The 24,174-nt window shown below is 31.6% G+C and overlaps 1 protein-coding gene across 2 annotated transcripts in view; it reads left to right on the plus strand.

The window, feature by feature from the left end:
* The window catches only part of LOC148610364 (uncharacterized), a 48,872-nt gene that overhangs the window by 13,947 nt on the left and 10,751 nt on the right, over window positions 1–24,174 (plus strand). For both annotated transcript variants that reach the window (XM_088542888.1, XM_088542889.1), the window contains 30 exons: window positions 372–720; window positions 1,312–1,606; window positions 2,009–2,135; window positions 2,435–2,659; window positions 3,861–4,061; window positions 4,482–4,753; window positions 5,080–5,203; window positions 5,745–5,963; window positions 6,810–6,966; window positions 7,344–7,624; window positions 10,494–10,694; window positions 11,049–11,178; window positions 11,578–11,612; window positions 12,096–12,234; window positions 13,182–13,396; window positions 14,377–14,535; window positions 15,223–15,418; window positions 15,956–16,210; window positions 16,831–17,051; window positions 17,334–17,439; window positions 17,867–17,983; window positions 18,292–18,427; window positions 18,957–19,137; window positions 20,044–20,320; window positions 20,699–20,885; window positions 21,040–21,251; window positions 21,686–21,918; window positions 22,088–22,241; window positions 22,629–22,807; window positions 23,708–23,851. In XM_088542888.1, the coding sequence (XP_088399014.1) occupies window positions 372–720; window positions 1,312–1,606; window positions 2,009–2,135; window positions 2,435–2,659; window positions 3,861–4,061; window positions 4,482–4,753; window positions 5,080–5,203; window positions 5,745–5,963; window positions 6,810–6,966; window positions 7,344–7,624; window positions 10,494–10,694; window positions 11,049–11,178; window positions 11,578–11,612; window positions 12,096–12,234; window positions 13,182–13,396; window positions 14,377–14,535; window positions 15,223–15,418; window positions 15,956–16,210; window positions 16,831–17,051; window positions 17,334–17,439; window positions 17,867–17,983; window positions 18,292–18,427; window positions 18,957–19,137; window positions 20,044–20,320; window positions 20,699–20,885; window positions 21,040–21,251; window positions 21,686–21,918; window positions 22,088–22,241; window positions 22,629–22,807; window positions 23,708–23,851 (5,727 nt within the window). The remainder of the gene's footprint in view (window positions 1–371; window positions 721–1,311; window positions 1,607–2,008; window positions 2,136–2,434; window positions 2,660–3,860; window positions 4,062–4,481; window positions 4,754–5,079; window positions 5,204–5,744; window positions 5,964–6,809; window positions 6,967–7,343; window positions 7,625–10,493; window positions 10,695–11,048; window positions 11,179–11,577; window positions 11,613–12,095; window positions 12,235–13,181; window positions 13,397–14,376; window positions 14,536–15,222; window positions 15,419–15,955; window positions 16,211–16,830; window positions 17,052–17,333; window positions 17,440–17,866; window positions 17,984–18,291; window positions 18,428–18,956; window positions 19,138–20,043; window positions 20,321–20,698; window positions 20,886–21,039; window positions 21,252–21,685; window positions 21,919–22,087; window positions 22,242–22,628; window positions 22,808–23,707; window positions 23,852–24,174) is intronic.

Raw genomic sequence — 24,174 nt, forward strand, 5'->3', positions numbered from 1 at the left:
AGTTATTTTATGGTCTTTGTTGTGTATGTCTGTTTTCCATGTGTGGTCTGTGTCCCTGAGTTACATTATTTTGATTACCGCTATAATCTTGGTTCCCTTGATTACTCTTTGGAAAAAAAAACTAAGATATTTTTACTTTTCAACGTCAGAACGCTAATTATTTAACAACTGACTCAATAAAAATCTTGTTTTTATTCCTAATGTTTATGATCACTTGCTTAAAATATTTTGCATTATAAACAAAATCATGCAAGGAGATATATGACAAGATTTGCACACACAAAAAAACGAGATAATATTGCTATTTCCTGTATTTAACTAAGTGCCAGTATTTGTTATATCTTAAACACTCATGTTTGTGTTGATTTTAGACTACATTCAACGTCACTTCGCCGGGCATGTACTCCTTAGTATTTTATGCTGTTGACAAGGCGGGTAATGATAGAGCATCAAGGACAGTATTTTTATATGACGATGTATCCAAAGTTGAAACGAACCCCATTAAGCACATCCGAGTGAAACAAACTTCATCGACAACAAAGTTCACATGGGTAGTTGTGAACGATCCTGATTTACTAGTAACCTGGAATGGGAAATTTAAGAATGACCGGCATTATGCAAAGAATTGGCTCGAAACCATCAAACCAAGACCTAATTTAGACATAGAATATGACGATCGTTATGGTATAAGAACTACAGAGGCTGTTCCGCATCGCAAAGGTATCTTTTTTTTTCTGTTACATATTTGTTGAAGTCAATGAAGTTATTCGTTTCGTAATAAAAATCAGGAAGAGAAGATAATGAATAGTTCACGATATGGCAAAATCAGCGACATAGCGGAAAAATGAAATGAACTTCTGAGTTATCGACTCGGTACAGGTATGTCAAGATGAAATGATTGGTTTCATTGCCAACCAAACGTCCCGCTTCTATAATGGTTATAACAGTAGTATATATACATGTATGTTCATGTACAAAGTACAGTTATTGGTTAACTTCACATCTGGTTACATGTCATCTTTGTTTATTGAACATGTAACTAATCAAAATCAAAATTTGATTGTAGAAATATATTCATGAACAACAATGGCGATTAAAACGATAAACACGCTATAAAATGAAATTATGTTTCCCTTTTGAATGAAATTACGATACATATATCCCACTTGGAAAAATTGAATCAATGTTATTGTTTTTATATAAATATGCTCTATTCCTTATCTGAATTGCTTAGAAATTTATCCTTCCTCGTAAACTGTATATATTTTTTCTCGAACGTTGAATACACTTTTTTAAGGCTTTTATCTGCAGGAATTGTCAGATTCGAAACAAGTTTTGTTGTTCTGTCACCATCCATATCCCAACTGCAGACATTTAAACAAACTGAAAATGTACTTGACGAATCTACAACACTGCCTGTTACATGGAATGATGGTGATCGCCTAGATATAACCGTCAGGGCATTCGACATACTTAATGTCTATGTTGATGATAGCATATCAGTTTATAAGGATTCGACGCCACCAGTCATTGAAAATCTTTGGTTGTCAAGAGGTAATAGAGTCAATGTGTCCGTTCACAGTGTAGACGATTTTTCAAAAATGACGTAAGTATCTATAAACATGATATGTTAGACAAAATGATATAAATTGCAAACAATATTATACGCAACACAAGCCAATTTTGGTAACATTCGGCTGTCAAGTCATTGACATTAAAAACATAGCCAATCATATAATTCAAAACAAAATTTGTAATAAATGATTATGAGATTAAGACTTTAAATACGATAAGCAATTGGTCATATTTAAAGATAAAATAACTTCTAAAAATCGTCCGATTTGTAATAGTTACGTGATTGTTTTAATCACTTGACAGGGATTAGATAACAATAACATGTTTAGGGGGTCTATTTTTTTCACTTTCATACCACCTTATGCTTTTAAACAACACTCTTAAGAGTTGGGAGGGGTCATTTTCTTTCTATAACTTTAATCTATTTTGTAAGGATTGAATGGAATGCCGTTGACTACCACAGTGGCCTAGACAGTGTACAATGGAGATTATTTGACAATTTCACAAAGACAGACATTTTACATGGTCATGACACTTTACATTCTCAAGGGAATGCAATGGTAAGTCCGAGTAGATTTCGAATAAGAGTAACCAAACATACTCCAAGGATAAATACTAGACTGCAAAAACAGCTAATAACCAAACTTACACGTACAAAGAAACAGAAGCAACTATGCAACCTGGAATCCACTGAAAACCCGGAGCATGGACCAGGTGCACACTATCCTATATTACGCCCACATAGGTATTAACAATACAAAAATGTTCACGGCAAATAAATTATAGACTTATACACGCAAGTAGGATAATACTTCATCTGCATAGTTGGCGAATGTATCTGCTTGTTTTAATTTTTAAGAACATCAGTGAATGTCAAAGGAAATATGAAAATGCACCCAGAGGACCAGATTGCTACTGTACTTCTTTCCATGGATGTTTTCACCAACATTTTGTTGTGATTCCAAAGATAAACAATCACTCGGGATTGATTGTTGGTAAAGACAAAGGAGTGCATGATTCTGACTACTACATTGAGGTTACTGTCGTAAACAAAGCCAAGTTAAAGACGGTTTTGTCTAAAAAGGTATAAATGTGTTCATTATTGTGTGCAATAACGAGGAATTATCGCATTGCGCACCGGGCAGTACATTGCAATAAATCACATGTGAATGTATCTCCGATAGTTCATACTCAAACTGTATTGTTTCAAAATGTTGATAATATTTTCTACAAAAATTATAATAATAAGGTATAAAACCATTTGAGTCAAGAACGATTTAGGATTTCACTCGTAATCAGAAATACTTTCATGCATTCGGCATATCTACGTTTCTTACCAATTGTAGTATACTATTTTGCGACGGTTGGTAATTTAGATATCTTCATTTAACATTTGAACGATACACTGAGAACGGAAATTAATATCATCATAAACAGATACTTTTCTTTATTATTTCGATTATAACAATTGTTGCACAAATCACCTGTATAACACGAAAGTTTACCACAATCCTAATAAAGTTCAAGTAAGCAAGTTTCTCTATGATTAGGAATCACTAAGGTTTGAAACAATGAATAGGTATTTTTTTTCTCTTTTGATTTGAAATATACAAAAATGCATGTACAAGATAAGATAAAAGCAGTTATCATACATTCCATTGACATAACATGGATTTTCAATGTAAAGACATTGTTTTATGTATATTATCTGTCTCCAGGGCAATAATGCAGTATCTGCCTTATCGTGAACCTTACCGACGTTCAAAACGTTATAATGTTTATTGCTCCCGTCACAGTCGATTTGATATTTAGTTGTTAGTTGAAATCGCGGATCAGTAAACGCACGACGCAATAAGAGTAATGAAAAAAAACTTTCTGATATATAATCATCTGCTCTCATAATAGAGTACCATGTTGCTATAAACACAAAAGTCAGTGTAACAAAAAAAGTATAGAATCAAGAAAAAAGACATTACACTACTAATTGTTTTACGATTGTTTTTAGTTTTAAAAGAGACATTTTGTAAATAAATTCATTATCGATATAAAAATATGTGATAACCCGATTAATACATTACCTTTTTCGTACTGTCCTTGTTATCACTCATCGGTTGTCTCTCGGGACCGAAATCAAGATATCAGGCGGCTGATAACAATAAATCTTGCCTTGTATTGTAAATACCTCATCACATCATACTTTGAATCCAATGCTTTAAATGTATGTTAATCGTTGTTTCGAAATGGTCATGAGAATTGTAAAAAAATGCAAATATTGTTATTCACAGATTACCATTGACGTATCACCACCTCATGAAGGCACAGTTCATGACGGAATAAGAGGGAATCCTGAGGTTGATTACCAACAGGATTTGAACTTGAATGCCCATTGGGAAAGTTTCTTCGACAGGGAAAGCGGCGTTGAGTTCTATGAGTATATTTTTAGCGACCACTGTTTTACTAACAACGAGTTTAGAATCAGTAATGAGGTACGAATGTATTTAGAATAACGTATATAGGTTTTTTCAGCGAACTAGCTCTATCCACATTGAATGTAGAAAAAATAATGAATACAACATATTTATTATAAGATTAAACCAATTAACTGATTCATGTTTATGTTAAAAAATGATCCGTTCTAACAGTTTTCAGTCTTTCGTATAGATAGATACGATTTTTCGTCAGATTTAATGTGTTCATACTAGTGGGGATTGCTTGATGGGATACAGGATATGGGTAAAAGCGCAGGAAAAATGGACATAACAACAGCACTTTTCTCATCCAGACTTCGAAAGTTAACAGTGTAATTTGGAACGATTCAAATATCATTCTCATCAAGTTCAAGTATGTTCAAATGAAACAAACATGTGAACATATTCAGATTTTAAATTACGTGTTTATCCTTTCAGACAACAGAGACATACAACACCTTTGTTTCTTATCACGCTCCTGTTAAGGGTACATACATCATATCTGTGGTAGCTGTTAACAGAGCAAAGGAAAACTCAAACGTTGTTTGTTCCGATGGTGTAACCATAACAACGGAAGTACCACATGTAAAAGACTTTGTCCTTGATGGTGCCTCGACAAACCCTAGGCTTGTAAATGACAGAGGTATCGCATGGTATCTGGATGGCGCTCTTCGACGTCATGCTGTTACTAATCTTTCGCTTAGTTGCGGGTAGGTCTTTATTGCGATTCTTTATATATCATTCTGCCTGTTTATATTGTAATATATACCGAACACAATTGACTGGGTTAAGCGCACTATAAAATTTGGTTTTACCCACCATTTTCAACAGAAATGGTCCATTGTGTTTTTTGTTTTCAACTTTCCTGATTTTATCTCTACATTACCATTTATCTTTAGTATTCCCCTTTTATCAGTCTATCATTTGGAATATTGTTACTCTTTACGATCAGTTGAAATCGGGTCAGTTTATTAATAATCACTTAACTGGAGTTAAAACAAAAGATTTTGTTTTTACAAATGTTTGTTTATTTCAGTTCAGGGATGGCTGTCAATGTATCCATTTTGCCTGAAGCTCACGAAATATCCGAACTTTCCCCTGATGAATGTGCCATTTCTAAGTCATTACCTTTGCTTGCAGTCGTGCGCCGTATATCACAGGTATACTTCCGTTTTGCAATTGTTTTGCCGACAACAAGTCGTAATTAATGGTTCATTATAAAATTTTCCAAAAACGGTGCTTTTCTCGGTCAATACTTCCAATATTTTTATTGATGTTTTCGGATTTTAGATTTGTATTTGTTATTAAACTATATAATTACCGCCCACTTTAATTAATTAAAGAGCCAATATCATACACAATCTAGATGTTTATCTTAACAGTGCAACCAGGGATTGTCAAACTTTGTAATCTAGAACTGCTTCTGAATAAGAAATTAGATCACTTTAATTAGTGTTGATGTCCACTAATCAGCACTTGACTGGTGCATACCTGAAGAATATATTATTTCCGATGGACCAATGATTGCCATGAAGCTGAATTTCCTCTTCATGGATTTGTTCCCCATTATTGCTTTCTAAATAGAAATATTATTTTATGGAATTTTTCAAAAATGGAAAAAGTCATCATTTTCTGTCCCATTCTAAATTGGTATATTTTTTTACCATTTTAGTATTGATATCAACCAAATATACATTTCAGTTTAAAATGTCATGGAAATCAACTGTAGCCGATCATCTTATTTATGACTATGAAGTCGGCTTATCATCCACAGAAAATAGTTATGCGCCTGACATTGTTCCATTTCGAACATCAAAACACCACACGCACTTCCGGATAAATCACCCGGATGTTCCGGTCGGCAAGGAATTTTACATCGAAATAAAAACTGTTAGTAAAAGTGGAATGGAAGGAATACAGGTAATGTCTAACTGGTCAACACTTTTAGGTGTTAGATCTTTTATTTGAATATCAAAAAGTCAGGATATTCCCTAGTATAACCCAATATATATAGGCTCGTACATTCATCATATGTAGGTCATATTCTTGTCATAAGAAAAAAAATGATTGAAGGAGCAAAATTTGAAGAAAAACAAATTATCTTTTAATGTAATTTACTTGGGATATCTTGAATGTTTTCGATAAACATAGATGCGGGGGAAAGTTTAAAAATGTCAACTCGGAATGTGCATTACATTATTGATTTCATGTTAAGGTTATGTTATATGAAACCATGGATGCATTTTTCTTGCTTGAAATTTACCTCTTATTATTTAAGAGGGCTCCCACGCAAAAACTGAGCAGTGAATAGTACATGACTAGTCAATTTTCTAAAATATCTATTTCATTTCGCAAATGTATCATTTCTCAAAGTTGTATGTTAGTATTAACTACAACGGTTATAAGAAAAATGAGTTCATAAAAAATCATTGCAATTCATTAAAAGAGTATTAACTCTTTCTAAGGGAAAGGGAAATATCATTTTCTGAGCCATGCATTGTCGATTCTCAGATATCTTTGTACAGTTACGTGGGATAAGTTTTCAGTGTGCGGTCTACATCATAGGAACAGCTTGATTTCATAAGTGATATTAAAATTCATCATATAATGTATTATATCTCTTCCTGTACAACTCCTTGGTTCACGGTTGCTTCATTGCATTATCGAAAATAAAGTTATTAATGTGACCTCTACAATGTATACATTTACAATATTTGTCATACAGGTTTAGAAATATTTTTTTTTATATTATTATCTTCTCTACAGAGTATTGGTCCCTTTATAGTTGATACAACTAAACCACAATTTACTGGAGACAGAATTGACCTAAAACTGGTAGGAAATTATCTAGTTGCCAACTGGTCTGCTGAAGCGTTCGAAGACGTGAATGATCCGTATCCAATGACATTCAAGTTTGCAGTTGGTAGTTATTGATTCTAAAATTAATCGACATTTATCGTGTCAATTGAAACATGATTTTTTTTTTCGGATTCAGAGGGCAGTACGGTAACGATATAAACAAAATAAATTGACAACATTTTCAAATAAACTTACACTTGTCAATTTGTTTATTGTTTGTTTATTTGTTTATTTATTTTGTTTTGTTTTTTTTTGTTTTGTTTTTGTTTTTTATTTTTTTTGGTTTTTTTTTTATTGCTTTTGTTTTTTTTATTTTGCCTTTGTTTTTGTTTTTGTTTTTTGTTTTGTTTTTATTTTTCTTTGTTTTTTTTTTTTGTTTTTTTGTTGTTGTTTTTTTTTGTTTCTGTTTTTATATCAATTTCAAATTAATCATTTGTGCAGGTCATCAGCCACATATGCAGGACTTATTGTCATTCAGTAAGTTGATATTTGATGGACCATGTCTTCAAACGATACCTGCAACATGTACTGCTTTACCTATATCAAGCCTGAAATGGTCCCTCCATGGTCATCATAAATATTATTTCACACTGAAAGCTACAAATCTTGCTGGGCTTTCCGTATATCAAGCATCTGATCCATATGAACATGATATACAACTTCCAGCAGAGGGTGTTGTTTTTGATGTACCAACAGATACGATATTACAAGAAAAAGAAAAGGTAAATATGTCTTTGCAGATAGATTGTCTTATTTACATTGGTTGAAAACCTGACGAAACCGACTCTTCATTTATTTAAATAATTTATGGTAATTATTCTCTCCACTCTTTCTATGCCCATATTAGCAAATCAGAGTAAATAGTGATAAGTGTGTCTGTTTTTGTTTTTGTTTTTTTTTGTAATTTTATGTTATGTTTGTTTTGTTATTTATTTAATTTTTGGTTATTTTTTCTGCTGTTACTAAGAGTTATCCATATTTGTTTTGTTACTTCTACGCCGCTTAATCAAATTTAATAAATATATTAAAATAATTTAATTAGTAAGGTAGGAGGGTAGTTTTGCCTTAATAGTATAACACACGGCTATATTTCATACCCTTGGATAAAGCAGATGATGGCCCATTGCAATATTGATGTTGTCGCTGTCCATCGTGTTCAGGGGACGATCGAAATCAATTATTTCTTCAAAATGTATTTTTTTTTCCAAACGTGTTTTCGCATTTATTTTTATATATAAAAAAAATCAAACATGCATTTATCAAATAATATCTTCACATCTAAGTTTTGCTTTGAAGTACATGTAACAATATTTAACATAATTTGATTTTCTGACAGTGATATAGTGACTTGATCAAGTAGAGGTCAAAGTTTGACATTTTATACATTTGAAACATAAAGGTAGCCTCGACATTTACAGAATTGAATGTTCTGTCCTTGTAATAAAAAACACTGTAAAACAAATACATTTTGAATGTACAACATTTTAAAATTGTGAAAATGTTTTATAAGAAAACGACAAACTTGTGTAACTGGACTTTGCGACTTGGACAAAGAATAGTAGTTTTTTTTCTTTTTTTTTTCTTTTTTTTTGTGTATTTCCTACGTGCTATTTCTATTTAACATGGTTTATAATCAAAAAATAAAATTTACTACAGAACAAATACTGTACTTACAAAGTACACTGTATCTTTCAAAAAAATAAGAATTATATTAAAAAAGAATTTACATCGAAAAACACAAATGACCTCATTATATTCGAAGTAAATGTGTGGTACCTTTGAATGAGTGGCATTACAGGTAACAACCTGTAAGATTTTAATGTGTTAACAGTCAGCTTTAACCAACAAAGTCGTTATTTCCGATATCCATATTTTATGATTTTTTATGAACAGATTATAGATGATGGATTTTAATATTGTCTACAAATTTTGTACTTGTATGTTATCACTATTCCATCTTGAACTTAACGCATCTTCGAACATGAGTTCACGACCTATTGAAACTCTATTATGGTAGTATTTACATCATGTTTATTGTATTAAGTTCCTTTTATTTTCATCTATTAGTTGTTTGTACCTTCTGTTCTGTTTCTACTACTGGTTTTAACGACTTTGATGTGACTGGTAGCAATTTGCTGCTGCCCATTCGTGTTGATATATACCAGAAAATAATGAACCGTAATAGAAGAGAGCGGTTTAGCGTGTTACAATATATAAAATTTTGTTTAACCCACCTTTCATTTTGACATGCCTTTACCAAGTCAGGATAAATGCGGTAGTTTTCCAATTTTCCCGTTTTCCCCTGATTTTGCCATTTCCTATATATACTTCCCTTTTAAACTATCCCTTTGACTTCTACCTAGATTTTATATGTTCGGTAGTTTTGCTATTAACCCTCATTTACATCAACCATGCCAATGTCTCAGGTATGTGAATTACGTCCTGTAGGCCATTCCAACTTGACCTAAGCAGTTATAAATAATACTGAACTTCGTACTAGGACGTCTGCCGGATAATCAAGGTCCTCTATTCCTACAAAGAATAATGCAGCATTGGAAGTAAGTGCTCCAGCCAACATCTTTCAGAATTATCCAAATTTGACCATGATTAGCAAAAAGAAAGTAACTATTTCAAACATTCTGATTCCTATTAAATAATAAAATCATTCTCTGTAAACCGATCGGACTGTCTTTAGTCCTAATCTACCATGCATAGTGTCCTATCATCACTAAATGCTAACATAAAGTACCTGTAAAACCTGCAACATGCTCATTACATTTCCCCAAAATTTATCTATTCGGTAATTTTGTTATCACCGATCATCAAATAAATAAAAAACAAATATGTCAATTTTTACAACTCAATAGTACAGATAATATATGAAGGTAACCGCCCAACATCCTTTAAATTAAAATTTTCCGGATGAAAGCAGGTACATGAATTTTTAGTTAAGTCCTGGCTTTATAATTCAAGCAACAACTACATTCATGATAAGGACAATTTTTAGTGACAAATCCAGTTCAGCAAATTCACCAATGAAACTAATCAGATATGTATATACTTCATTTAACATGAAAGTAGTTATTAAATATATAACATAAAAACACGTCTTTTAATACTTGGACAGTGTGAACTTCAAGTTAGATACGAGTATGTAGTAATCAGTGAAACAACTAGGTCAAATTGGACCATTTTTCAAGTAGTAAATCGAATGTATCTTTTGAACAGTTTATTTTGAATTTTTCAACATATGTAAACTGAAATTGGGTTTATCATGAGTCAGAGATAACGCGTATTCAAAAGTCCAAAGATTTTGTTTCTTTCAAATGAGACTGAAAACTGCTGTGAGTCATACCATTATACGAAACTCGAAAAAGAAAAATGTTTTGAAATGTCCACTACACTTCTGTATGGTTTATTATCGTTATCTTTCTCCTACATAATTCTATCCAAATCAATTTGAGATCAAAAGGTTCATGTTATCAGATGTAGGAGTGGGGATATCAATTCAGTGTTTTTTTTTTTCTATTTTGTGTTTATGCTACATATTTGACATTTCTATGTAGATTATGACATTCTACTCCATTGTAGGACATAGTAGATATAGACTTTACTACAAACAAGTCAGCGCTGTCGGTCCAATGGTCGGGCTTTTTACATCCACATCAAGATGTTACTTACAGTGCCTGCGTTGGGACATCTCCAAAGTCTTGCAACGTTCAAAAATATGTACAAGCCTCCTCATTATTGAAGTTACACACGTTTACGGGACTTAGCCTGCATAGTTTTCAGGTAATGCCTAAAGTGTCTATTTATTTTATCTATTTATGGTTTTCGAATGTATCAGTCCTGTTTTGTCGAGCTTTATTTACCCTGTTTATAAACAAATCACAACAAACATATGAAACTTACTGTGATTTATGGAATAGTTGTAGACAAAATGACCGAGTATTCCCAAACAAGAAAAATAGTCTGCATGTAAAGTATGCCAGTTTTGTATGATAACATAAGGAATATAATGGACCTATGACAAGTTGTCCAAAATATAATATAACTTGTGTGGTAATCAGTCAGGCCACAGTAACTGGAAATTTGTATGTAAAGGTGTCTCATATTACGCATAAACACACCTATTTTTACATCCAGGTGTACTATGTGACTATCGAGGCTGCCACCTCTGCAGGGAGTGTATCAGTCAGTACAAATGGTATCAGGATACTGGATATTAGTCGAAATTTAACGGGAATAGTGGTCAGGGAAGGAAATAACTGTTCAGGTATTAAACACTGATTTGTTCTGTTTTATACATTTTTTGTATATCTTTTTTTTTTTTCGTCATTATAGAAGTGCACCCTACCGGAGCACTTAGTTCATGCTCACAGTTGTTAGAGGAGTCTCATTTACTCTGTTTTTTTTTGTTGGTGTTTTTTTATCTGTACGTGTTATTTTCATTATTTCACGGTTGTTGTTGTCTGTGACTATTTTCCTTGTCTTTCCTTCATTGCTGAAATATTTTCGTTTGATTACCACTCGAACCTTGACTTCGAGTATGTTTTATACCAATAATTTTAAGTAAACAGTAAAAATATTTAAACGGTCAGTGTAAAATGAATTGAATGTAAACCTGTTCATGTCTCACATACTAGTATAGGTTTTATATTGTTTTTATATATAGATGCGGATGAAATGAATATGCAACACCATCAACAGGTAATATCATAGCATGCAACATGATTGAGTCACAGTTTTTCCCATATTCTATGCATATGAATTGACATAAACTGTTATATAAAGATAATACTTATTTGATAATCTACAAGCAAAACATTGCAGTATCGTTTGAAATGTTAAATTTGTAGTATTCGTAAGGAAAAAACATGGAAATATAATAAGCGTTTAACGCATGCACATTGATATCACAAAAATATTATACATTTTCCTGGATTACATTCTTTTGATTACCGCTATAACCTTGGTCCCCTTGATTACTCTTTCTCAAAGGTAACAATTATTTAACATTGTTTTGCAAATTTAACGCATTTAAATGTTGTTTTGTTTTATTCTTTCGAATTAAAGAAACGGGATTTTTGTGTTATGAAATCAACGAATAAAAATGTTTTGATCATACAAGTTATTGTGCATATGGCTACAGCGTTTGTAGTCCAAAAGGGAAAATAATCTCTTGCATTGCAGGATACTCGTCCAAAGTGCAATGAAGATATTGACTTCCAGACTTCTGTAACATCCTTGGATATTTACTGGACGATTCCGGATGAATATCAATCTTTTGTCAGGGAAGCCTGGGTCAAACTTGAATATAGATTAGTGGATGGTACAGTTTCAATTATACTTATTGATAATTTGTAATATTCAATAAGCACGATTTGTTCAGGTGCTTAAACCGTCTGTTTGTCTGTTCATCCGTCTATTCGTTTGTCCACATATCTTGTAAGCTCAAGTTCGCCTAAAGTACTCGAAGGGTATTTAATGAAATTTGATAGGAAGGTTAGGAAGGTAACATATGTATTTGTGCAATTAAGAATATAATGCGCAACAAAGAATTGAATTATTGTTGGAAAAATCAAATGGTTTTACATGATGAAACATTGTAAGCATGATCTCTCCTTAACCAATCAAGGTATTTCGTTGTACTATTATAGGAAGGTTGGATATCATATGCACATGTACAAGAATTAATTTACTGTTGAAAAAGGAAAATAACCCAAATTAAGGGTTTAACATGTTTAAACCTCGCAAAATCCAACTTTTCCTAAACACCTCAAAGGATATTGATGAAACATAATTACTATTGAAGGACACCAAAGGAAAATTATCCAGTTGACGAGTTTAACATGTAAAAACATCATAACTGCAACTCCTCCTGGACTGCTCAAGGATTTTATTCAAATTTCAAAGCAATGTTGGGTATCATATGTAGATGTTATTTATGAATGAAGTTACCGTTGAGGACTCCAAATGAAGATAATCCAACAAGCATTTTAAATTAAGGATCATTTGAACTGAGTGTGGGTTGGAAGTATTCTCTTTGTGGGCATTTCTAGTTTTTACACTTTTTTGTCAATTTAATGGGAGGAATCGTAAGTGTTTAACTTACAACATTTATACCAGTTTATGAAATATTTAACATTGTTTGTGTAAAACAAGTTCAAGCAAGTTGAGAATTTCGGCATAAAACTTCATAAGAAAGCAATTAAGATTCTTTGTTAATTTCCTCTTATTCTGTTAATACAGGTTTTGAAATGAACTACATTTTTTCAGATGTATGGCTCAAGTTTTCAGATTTTCAGTTTGTCGGAAAGCACATGTACGTGACACTCCTCAACCTTAACTTAGAACCCGGCAAGACATACAGACCTATTTTGAAATTATGCGTTGAAGGTTATTGTTTTCCTGTAATTCATGGTAATGGGGTTACAGTCATTTTTAATCCACCAGAGACAGGAAATGTTTCCGTAGCTCTTAAAGAAAACAAGGTTTGTAAATCGTCCTTTTAACGATATCAGCGAGTACTGAAATGTTTATGTAAATGTGCTTTTCTGCATTATATAATTTATCAATATAATGCAACTTCAGTTATATCCAAAATGTAGTTCATAATGCGGTATGACACTAAAATCACTAGAAACACGATAAGCTGGTTTATTGGTTAGCATTTTTTTTTTTTTTTGGTTCAGTACTGCGGAGGCAATAACATGGACAGGTCTGCAGTAAGCGATTCTAACAAATAATCCAAAACAAAGATTAAATACGAATTCATTTTGATTATTTGGACTATTATCCATTTGAAACTAAATCATAAGTAATGCTATATTTTTCTAAACTGATAATATCTTAATTGTGGCCACAGCATACAGTTCATTAACCGCTGTGCAAACTGCCACCAACCAAGTCATTATGTATTAAGTAGTACTCCAGCTAAGAATCATGTAAAAGTCTGTAATATGCGAAACATCCTCAAAAACCTCGACATTTTTATTTTTGTTACTCAGTTTCTTTATACGTATATATGATGAAATGTATAATCATTCGTTCCAATCTGTCTGATCTTAAGAGATAATCCATAATAAAAAATCCAACTGTTTCTATTGTATTTAATATTATTTACACAGTTATCTCCCTAAATTATCTCCTATGTACAGAGGTTATATATGTATGAAAACCCACACGTAAATTCCCGGTCACTATAACATTTTGAACAGAATGTCGAACATAAAAATATGATGGCTTTCCAACCATGAATCACGTTTTGCATGATGCTTAGCTGGAGTACTACTTAAAATTGCAATATTCCTCAAATGTACAGTCTTAAACAAAATTATTTAAATTCATTTTAATATCTGTAAAAAACATATAACGTATACATTATGTGAATCCGTGAAACATTTTTAAGTAAAAGGCCGACCTCAGATTTTTGTTCTACCTTTAATAAAGACAATATTTACATTTCATGCAGTTGGATGTACAATTTGAACGTATGACTGATCCAGATATCAAGAAGTATGAAGAGGCAGCCGACGTTGTCAATGTATATGAATGGGCAATTGGCGATAATGTCGGCATTCACACAATCTGGCATGCACTAGACAATTTTACAATGTTGAACAAGAAACATGTAAGATAGGAAGAATATGTACATATATAAAAAATAATTTTTCAGAAAAAATATAGAAAACATATAAGATTATTCAAATGTATTTGTATAAGATATGCATACATGTAACACTATTTTATATTTATACTTTAAAAACTAGTTTTACTCAATTAGTATAGAATTTATTGATATTCTATTGGCAAAACATTTCTATTTTGATATGTTTGATATTGATCAAATGCATTGCATTAAATAAACTTTGAAAACACAACCTAGTTTCATTAACAATAAAAATAAAAACGTATAGATAAAATCTTAAGAATCTGTAATGAACATTCAAATATCAGTTGATATCTTGGATTCATTTTGTTGGTATCATATGTTGTAGGCCATTATCATTTATTACATTGTTATATGAAATGCATTATCACAAAATACATTATTTATTAATTTGTTGTTTCATAGGGAATAAAAATTATTCCAAATGTTTAACAGCTGTATGACTAACATAGTTTTGTTGTTTGTCCAAAATTCCAGGTTTACTTTTCACATACGTGTGGTACATTAATAATCTACATAATTGAAGTTTGAAGTAGTTCAAAATCCAGTTTGTATTTGCATTATTAAACAAGTATAATGAAGCAATATTCTGTCATGCAACTGATTAAGTTGAACTAAAATTTATTGACTATCTTGTTCACATTTCAGATACAATTTGAAATTCCTCTTAACACTACCGTTGACTTTTCAAAATGTCGTAAAATATTTATAAGAGGATATAATAAGGCTGGAGTATGGTCAACAGTGTCTAAAGAGATGAAAGCTTGCTCCGTTGTGGATGAAAACTCTTTAATTATTCCAAATGTAGTAATCGATGCAATTGGGCAACAAGAAGCCGGATTAGGTATGATCTTTAGTATACATTAGTGCAAAAATAATATTCACACAATCGTTTAAGCTTGAAAACCTTAGGAGGCCGTTTATTATATTTGCTAAACAAATATTTCTAATTGCATTACAATCTTGAAGGAATTACTAGTTCCACGACATATTTCAATCTTTCGCATAAGTTACCAATTTGAGTTTTTCAAGATCAACTGTTTAGTTGAGTTGCCCTATATGTATCAAGATTATTATTATTTTTTTTATTTTACATGTAAGTCATTCATTACCACCAAACATGTTGTTTTTCAGTTAATATTGCTTTTGCTTGAGGGCTTTGTACTACGTTTTTTTTCATATCTTCAGTTTCTTTATAATATCGTGTTATACTGTACTCGACAGGTGCAAGTAGATAGTAAATACTCTGTAATAAGATTTTGATGGAGCTGAATTATCATGTTATTGATATTTCGACATTTGCAGATATTAGTAAATATCTTTATATTTTTGCTGAATATTAAGATTTCTTGAATCATGGTTGATCTCCTTTGATAACTAGATGGAATAAAGCATGATGGCTACGGAAAGGACGTGTATCTAGAAATCAACGACCGTTGGAAAGAAGAAGATGTAGATTACACACCATTCAAAAACGTCATATCGGCAACATGGCCTCTTTTGCGCAATCACAATTATACGTGGGCTGTTATTGATGCTGAAAATATAGATGTAACAAGCTATTATAAGGATGATGACACCTTACAGCTGGCTAATCCGTGTTCACATCCTAATGCAATTAAATGTGGAAATACCGGTAATATGTATCCAAATATATATTTATGACATTTTACTCAAAATATGAACAACATCAGTAAAAACAATTATTAGGAGAAATCATTGAAACTATGTTTACATAATGTCTTAATGTGTTCAATTTCTTTTATCGTTTAAATAATGTCTCAATGTGTTCGATTTCCTTTATGTACATCAAACCATTATGTGTTGGACTGAAATTAATTATCCATATTTGTTTTATAACACCACTTTAAGACAACAATTTATATATGTTTCATTTTTTATTTATATATAAGACCGTCCTTAGCTAAGAGAAAAATCGTTAATCGCAACTCCACCTATCATACATCGTTTGTCATGATAATACACAAACGCATAGCATATAACTTATCAAACAAAATGAAACCGTATATGCTTTATTGAAATATCTATTGCACATGTAGTTATGGTATAAAGAGTTACCTGATATCTATCTCTAATGCATTCCAGTGTTCCTATTCATTGGTCATTCCTTTACAATGGTTTAACAAAGATGAACAAATTAACATGTAATATTCAATAGTCACGCGTAGCTTAAATGAGAAGGAGTGGGGAAATTTATTTTTAAATTTCGGAAGCGACTACTTATATATTTTACAGAAAAGGAATATATGAATGCATTCTTCAACGCTAACGAGGAGTTGATTCACGGTAAACGTTATATTGTTTGTATTCATGCCCCAATACGAGAAATAAAATACGAAAAATGGATTGAAGTTCTGGACGAAGTGAAAAGCTGTAGTGATGGAGTCACTGTTGACTTGACGCCACCAACGCCTGGACATGTTTGGATTGGTATCGATCCTAGTAAACAATATCAGGTAAAATTACTTTATATAAATAAAAAATATTTATAGTAACGTCTATTATGTATTTCATTCTTAAATCGACACTTGCAATAAATATAATACTTCTATAACCTTTACACTCCAATAATATGCTTCGGAACAGATTAAAGAACTTGAAACCAACTCACTAAAAGCAATTAATTAAAATATTTGCAAACAACCAAACAACTTGACTAAAACCCTAAAAAAGAAAAACAATCTACAAATGTATTTTACATAGAAGTTAAGGTGTTTTTATTTTATTGTTTTAACAAGACTTCAACATCGGATATGTTCATAAGCTGGGAATCTTTTACTGATGTTGAAGAGTACGGAAACACTGTGCACAACTCTGGAATAAAGGGATACCTCATAGGCGTTGGTAAGAATGTATTTAAATTAAAAACATAGAGCGATATTGTACAAAAGTAGTTATATTTGTGAAAATAAATAGTGTATTGAAATCAAAGTCAAAGAGAAAATTTTTTATCAATGTTGTTTTTCATTGTTAAACCATTCCATACTGTTCCACTATTACCCTTCGTAATATGCAAAACATAAATATGTTTTGTTTTCTTTTTTTGTTGTTTTTTTTTTTGTTGTATTTTGTTGTTTTTTTGTTGTTTTTTTTTTTTTTTTTGTTGTTTTTTGTTTTTTTTTTTTCGGGTTTTTTTTTTACGGGTGGGTTTTTTAATCTTATAATTTTTTTTATTTTGTTCAGAAAAAAAGAACGCAAATTTGCAAAATTGATTTTCATTCTAAGGTTCTTTATTCAGTTTTATAAAAACCAAATTTAATTGTTTCAAAAGGTTCTACCGAAGGAGGAACAGATATAGTACCATATACATCAGTTAGCCTTGTCAACCATTTAACCGTTCATAATCTTAGATTACAGGATGGGCATGAGTATTATGCTACTGTTAAAGGTTAGGTGCACAGCTAGCTTTAAATTTCTCATGTCATTTACCCTGTTAGAAAAACAAACAAGTGTAGTACGTAATAACTTGCTTGAAAAACACACTTTTGCAGAATTTTCAGTAACTTTATAATCTGTTTTTTTTTAAAATATAATTAATATAAAAATCAATAATTGTATTGTCTGATTCGTAAAATTTTCAGTTCTAGTTTTCAAACATAAATCAAGGTACAGTAGTTTATCATTGTTATAATAGTAACTTGTTTTGTTTTGTTTTGTTTTGTTTTTTCTTTTAACTATTTGATATTGTGTATTTAGCATTTGATTTGGCAAAGAGGGATTCGAAAACAACCTCACACCCGATCAAGATTGACAGCAGCCCACCAGAAATATCAACCGAACCAATTACAATTGAAGGAAGACATCTTTCCAATATGAATGAAATTGACGCTTGGTGAGAATGAACATACTTGTCATAGAAACAAGTTCTATAAATTGTTGATGTAATTGTTATAATTAATTAATTTGTTATTTGACGCTAGTGATAATAACATAAATCACGCTACAATGAATTGTAATTCCAAGCATGTGAAGTTTGTGAAAAAAAACATAGTTAAAGCTAAGTCTGCATCATCAAAACTGATTTATTCAATGTGTCATAGTTTTCCATTCCTCTTTCGTCTTCCCCGGATTTGACTTTTTATAAGCAACTTGGCGGGTGTTTCTAGAAAAGCAGAGGACGCTTACCCTAGTAGTGTACATGGCTCGTGCTCTCAGTTTTTAGTGGAGTCCCAGTTGCTCATTTACTTTTGTTTCTTTGTATGTATTATTTAGTCATTTTATGTTCTTTGTTGTGTGTGTCCAATTTCCATGTCTGGTCTTTGTCCCTGCATGACATTGTTTTGATTTCCAATATAACCTTGGTTCCTTTGATTACTCTTTTGTATCGATACTACGGTCAATATTATAAACCTATGTTGTAGTTGGAGAGACGTATTCATGGATACTGAAAGTGGTATAGATCACTATCTATGGGCTGTGGGTTCACATCCTGGACATGACGATATCATTTCTTTCACGCAGACACCACTTGACTGTGGAGTATCGGCGGAGGATAAGTCAATTCGCATACTGGAAGGGCACGCTTACTTTATTACCGTTAAGGTTGCTTTTAACTTATCAATTTATTACACTTTTCATAAAATCAAAAGATTCTTCAGTGTCTCCGATTTAAATTCACTTAGGTATTTTATTAAACATTGCAACAAAATTCAAAATTGTAATGTATGGACTTATTTTTAATTCCCAACATATTTATAATTACATGTGCAAGAAAAGTAATTGGTCTGATATAATTTCCTTTTTTTTTTTTTTTTTTTTTTGACTATATAAAGGTCATTGTGACATTTAAAAGGAATTTAAAACATAGATGGAAAGGTGCTATTTCATATTCGTATTTTTCCCTTTAATTTTTTTTAAAATTCAAAAACTGCAGATTACACCTGTTAATTTATGATACGCATACATGCCTTAAATATCAATTGGTTAATGTATAAATGAATGATATATATTTTTTAACATACTAAGCTCTGTATCATATTCATTCAAATCCAAAAACTTCTAAACTGATATTTCACACAAAGGGCTATCGGCTGGAGGTATGATATAGGTAGAAGGTTTGATATGGTATGCGATCCAGATCTTAAAAAGTCATGTTCATTTTATCATTTATTCTGACCATAATTCAGGTATGTTTTGTGAAGAGATGTAATATACGGTATGCGATTTAGGTCTAGTGGTGTGATATACGCTATGCGATATAGGTCTAGAGGTTTAATATTGGTATGCAACAAAGTGTAGAAGATATAGGTTTTAAATAAGCACTTATCATACATATACAAACTAGTTATATTTTGATCCAAGCATACATATTATACTGTTTTACTATAGTTTATGTTAAACCAAATAACCAAATATATGATATAAACTTGTATCATAGAATTCTTTTTAATTTTGTACTACAAGATGTAGTTGAAAATGAAATTATCAATACAGTCGACCCTCTTTTAGGCCATAAACAGAGCAAAACTGGTCAGCACAACTTCGTCCTGGGCTTACATTTATGATATGTCTCCACCAGTTCCTGGCCATGTATATGATGGAAATCCAGACAAGGTCCCAAGCTATTTCAAGGATATTGATTATCAAACGGATACAAAAACATTATCTAGCTACTGGGAAGGATTCCACGATCCACACTCCACAATCAAGGCATATTATGTCAGCATTGGGACTTGTGTCAATTGCGAAGATGTGTTAACAAATCAAGGCATAGGAATATCAAATAGTATGATTTGTCTTTTATTTAATTCAGACTTGAAGATAGGCAATGGTTTCAGTAAAGAGGTATCTTGTTCGTAAATTGGAAAACTGAACATCAGTATTTTTAACGACATATGTAAACACAATAATTATGTAAAAGAAATAATCTGCAGCTGATGTTATTCATAATACTTGTATATTGTGTACATATTTTTCAGTGGTTCAGAGCCAATCATTGGCATGTTGTATTTTCTGTTTGATGAGTTGTGGTAGTATCGTTTAAATTGAACTGTTCAGATTTTGGCAAAGATTGTTCTTCGTTAGTCGTAGCAGTAATTACAACGTTGCACTCAGAATATCTCATTTTGAATGATATTTGAGAAAAAGATATAATATTTTACAGATTTTACATTGTGTCATATGCATCTCGGTCCAGGGATCCGGTATTACACCACGATAACTGCCTGTAATACAGCTGATCTGTGTACATCTGTAACGTCAGACGGTGTTGTTATTGACAATAGCCCACCCACGCAAGGAATTATTCTAGATGGTGTTGACACAAATGATATTGAATATCAGTCTTTAAGGTACTTCATATTTATTTCCAATGTTCAATTATCCTCCTGTTTTCGTGATTCTGTTTATAAAATGATTATTCCACTAACTGAAATGGAAGTTTATTTGTGTAATACAAACCATTTTCATTGTGTCATGATTTCATAAACTGTTATTTTGCCATAGAAATTACATAGCGGCCCGATGGTATGGATTTACAGATCCACAATCAGAATTGGATCACTTTACTTGGAGAGCTGGGACACGGCCTGGGATTGATGATATCGTCAAATCAACACATCTATCTCTTACTGATATTATGGTTGAACCAGATCTTCAGCATAACTTACCGATAGGAAAAAGGATCTATGTTACTGTCAAAGCTTATAATAAAGCTGGTATGAATTTGTTTCGTATACAATTATAACTGAAAATCGACAATTTGAAACGATAATTGAGAACAACTTAACGATCACAATGTGTAAATAATCAACGAACTTCCATTTTCATAATGACCACTTTACGTCAACGTTATTGTTATCGTGAAAATGACCAAACAAATGATCTCAGGAACGAACCAAGATTCACGCGGAAATAAAAACAATGTAATCCAATGAAAAGGACTAGACAGAAATCATAGTAAATATATAGAAATGACGCGTAACACAAGTTGAATTATATGTGATCAAATCTAATTTAAAGATTGTTGTGGGCTCAAGATGGAGAATTTCGTGTTATTGTTCAGTTTGGTGTATATCTGCAATTTTAACTTAGTGTTTAATTATCATTTCAAAAAAGAACCACTATTTGTACAAAATCAAATCTTTTATAGGACTTAGCACCGAATCTTCCTCTAATGGATTCTATGTGGATAATACACCTCCCAAAATTAATGTTAAACCATACCTGTCGACGGATCTTGGATCAATTAAGGATAATTCACTGGTGTTCAGAAACACAATCAGAGTAAAATGGGAAGTTGAAGATCCCGAATCATACATACAACGTCAGTACTTGTCAATTTCGTCACATAAAGGAGGTCATTTCAATACGTCTTCAACGGAGGTAACTTAGTCACCATGATAAAAGCATTTCAATTATCATACGATATCTTATTCATTCCTAAAAGGATTTAAATTATTTGTTCTTTTTAGCTTGTTTGTAACCAATTTCAAAGGAAAAAAAGCATAAAGGCGCTTTGACAGAAAATTCAAAGTTTTTTTTTTATTTGCAGATAAACGGGATTATAAGAGAATATACATTTTCACGCTTGGATCTTCACGATGGCGGAGATTACACAGTAAAACTTATTGTTTGTAACGGAGCAAAGATTTGTGTCGAGGATGAGAGTTCAGAAATCACAGTCGACAGCTCCCCTCCTACACCAGGTATAATGAAGTGAGAAATATTAAATATCACATGTCAATGGATAAAATCGTAATTTAAAGATCAGCTGCTCATTCATAACATTAATAAACCTTTCGCACATAGTATTATAAAAAAAATATTGTCTGTCTTTACATTTTGACACACATTGTATTCTGTTTTACGTTTTGCAAATTAGATAGTACAAATGCGAAATTAAACACCAAACAAAAGCATAAAATGCAGACTAACAAACAGTGATTTAATGATTTTGTTTCCTATAAAAAAAAAACATAAAAAAAGACATAATATTTAACAATTTACAGCTATGTGGGATTCTTCTCCTATAAAGAAAAAACAAACAGTAGTTTCTATTTATAACACAAAGTTACTACAAGCTCTTTAAACAGGTATGTTTGCCATAAAGACGGATCATGCTGCCGATTTACATCGTCATATTGAGGGCTGGATGACATGGTCTCGATACAAACTATGGTTGTCCTGGCTTGGTTTCGCAGATCTCCACACAGGAATAAACAAATATTATGTATCTGTTGGTAGTCAGTATATGATTGATGATTTGAATAAGGTAGACAGATTTAAATTACACTTAAATGACTGTTTCACGGTAACTGTAATAGATAAACGTTCATATTAACGGGGTACTGGTCAATAGGGAACATGGACAGGGGCGTGGGGCAAAGAATGCAAAATGACCTAAGTTAGGCAAGTTTTGATGATGCACACATTTTAAAAGTGTACAATCTATATCATATAGTAAACACATATTAAAATGTGGCTTTTCATATAAGCCGTGCTCTTAGCAGATGAAAAAAATATATAGAACGTATTGTAGTATACATCATTAAGGGAGATAACTCTGTAAATGACACTTAAATACAATAGAAACTGTAAGATTTTGAATGTGAATTATCTCCTGAGAGCAGACAGATTTGGAATGAATAATTTCATAATATAGTCCTATACAACAACTTAAATTACATAGTAAAAATATTTTTTGCAGAATTTGCATGATTCTTACAAAGACTGCTACTTAATAAAGATAATTAATAAACAAATGTGTTAACATGTATATTTCCGGTTTATTACTAATATAAACATTATATATTGAATATGAATGAGGATTGAAAATCTGGGATTGAGAACGGGGCATTGTATGTTATATTAATTTAATAATTCGGACGGTTACCCAATTATATGAAAGTTTAAAAGGAAAGAAAAAAATAGCACTTAATAAATTACTTAAAACTTAATAAAAGATATCTTAATCACGTGTTGGTCTTTCATTTGTTATTAACTGAATATTGAAATTGCAATACATGTTTTGTTTGAGGAAGCACATGTAGATATAAAAAGAAAATAATACAGGTGTAACCTTAATGTGATGTACTTATATATTATATCATATTTTATTTCCGCCCATATTTCAATGAAAAACAGATTGTAGGAAATATAATTCATACTTCAGATGTCTGGTTCTCCACAAGAATTCTTACACAACCAATCAGGCGTTGATAAGCAAGATGAAGGATTTGTACAAACCTTTGAAGTTGACATGAAGAGTCTAGCGAAATTTGAGCATGTGTTTGTCAGTGTTTGGGCTGTAAATGAGGTACATTTATTAAATGTTAATCTTAGCATGAATCAGTAGTGGCACGAAAAATTTGAAACTTTGATTTAAGTAATTGCATAATCATAAAATGAAGGAAATGGCAAAATTGAGAAACAGATTCATTGAAATGCACTGAAAATTAATATTTCAAGAGCAGATAATTCTGTCAAGAACCTTATTGTTCTTACATTCTACTGAGCAATTTCTGAGCTTTCATAAGTGATATATAACGGTCCTATAATGGCATTTCCAATTAGAGAAAGCAATTATATTGTTACTGATTTTTCCCATTCGTGCTCAAACTTACACTTAAAATAGAAATA

This window comes from Perna viridis, chromosome 8 (genome assembly GCF_037379345.1).
Source record: "Perna viridis isolate PV_CMFRI_1.1 ecotype Kerala chromosome 8, ASM3737934v1, whole genome shotgun sequence".
In the NCBI taxonomy this organism is placed as follows: domain Eukaryota; kingdom Metazoa; phylum Mollusca; class Bivalvia; order Mytilida; family Mytilidae; genus Perna; species Perna viridis.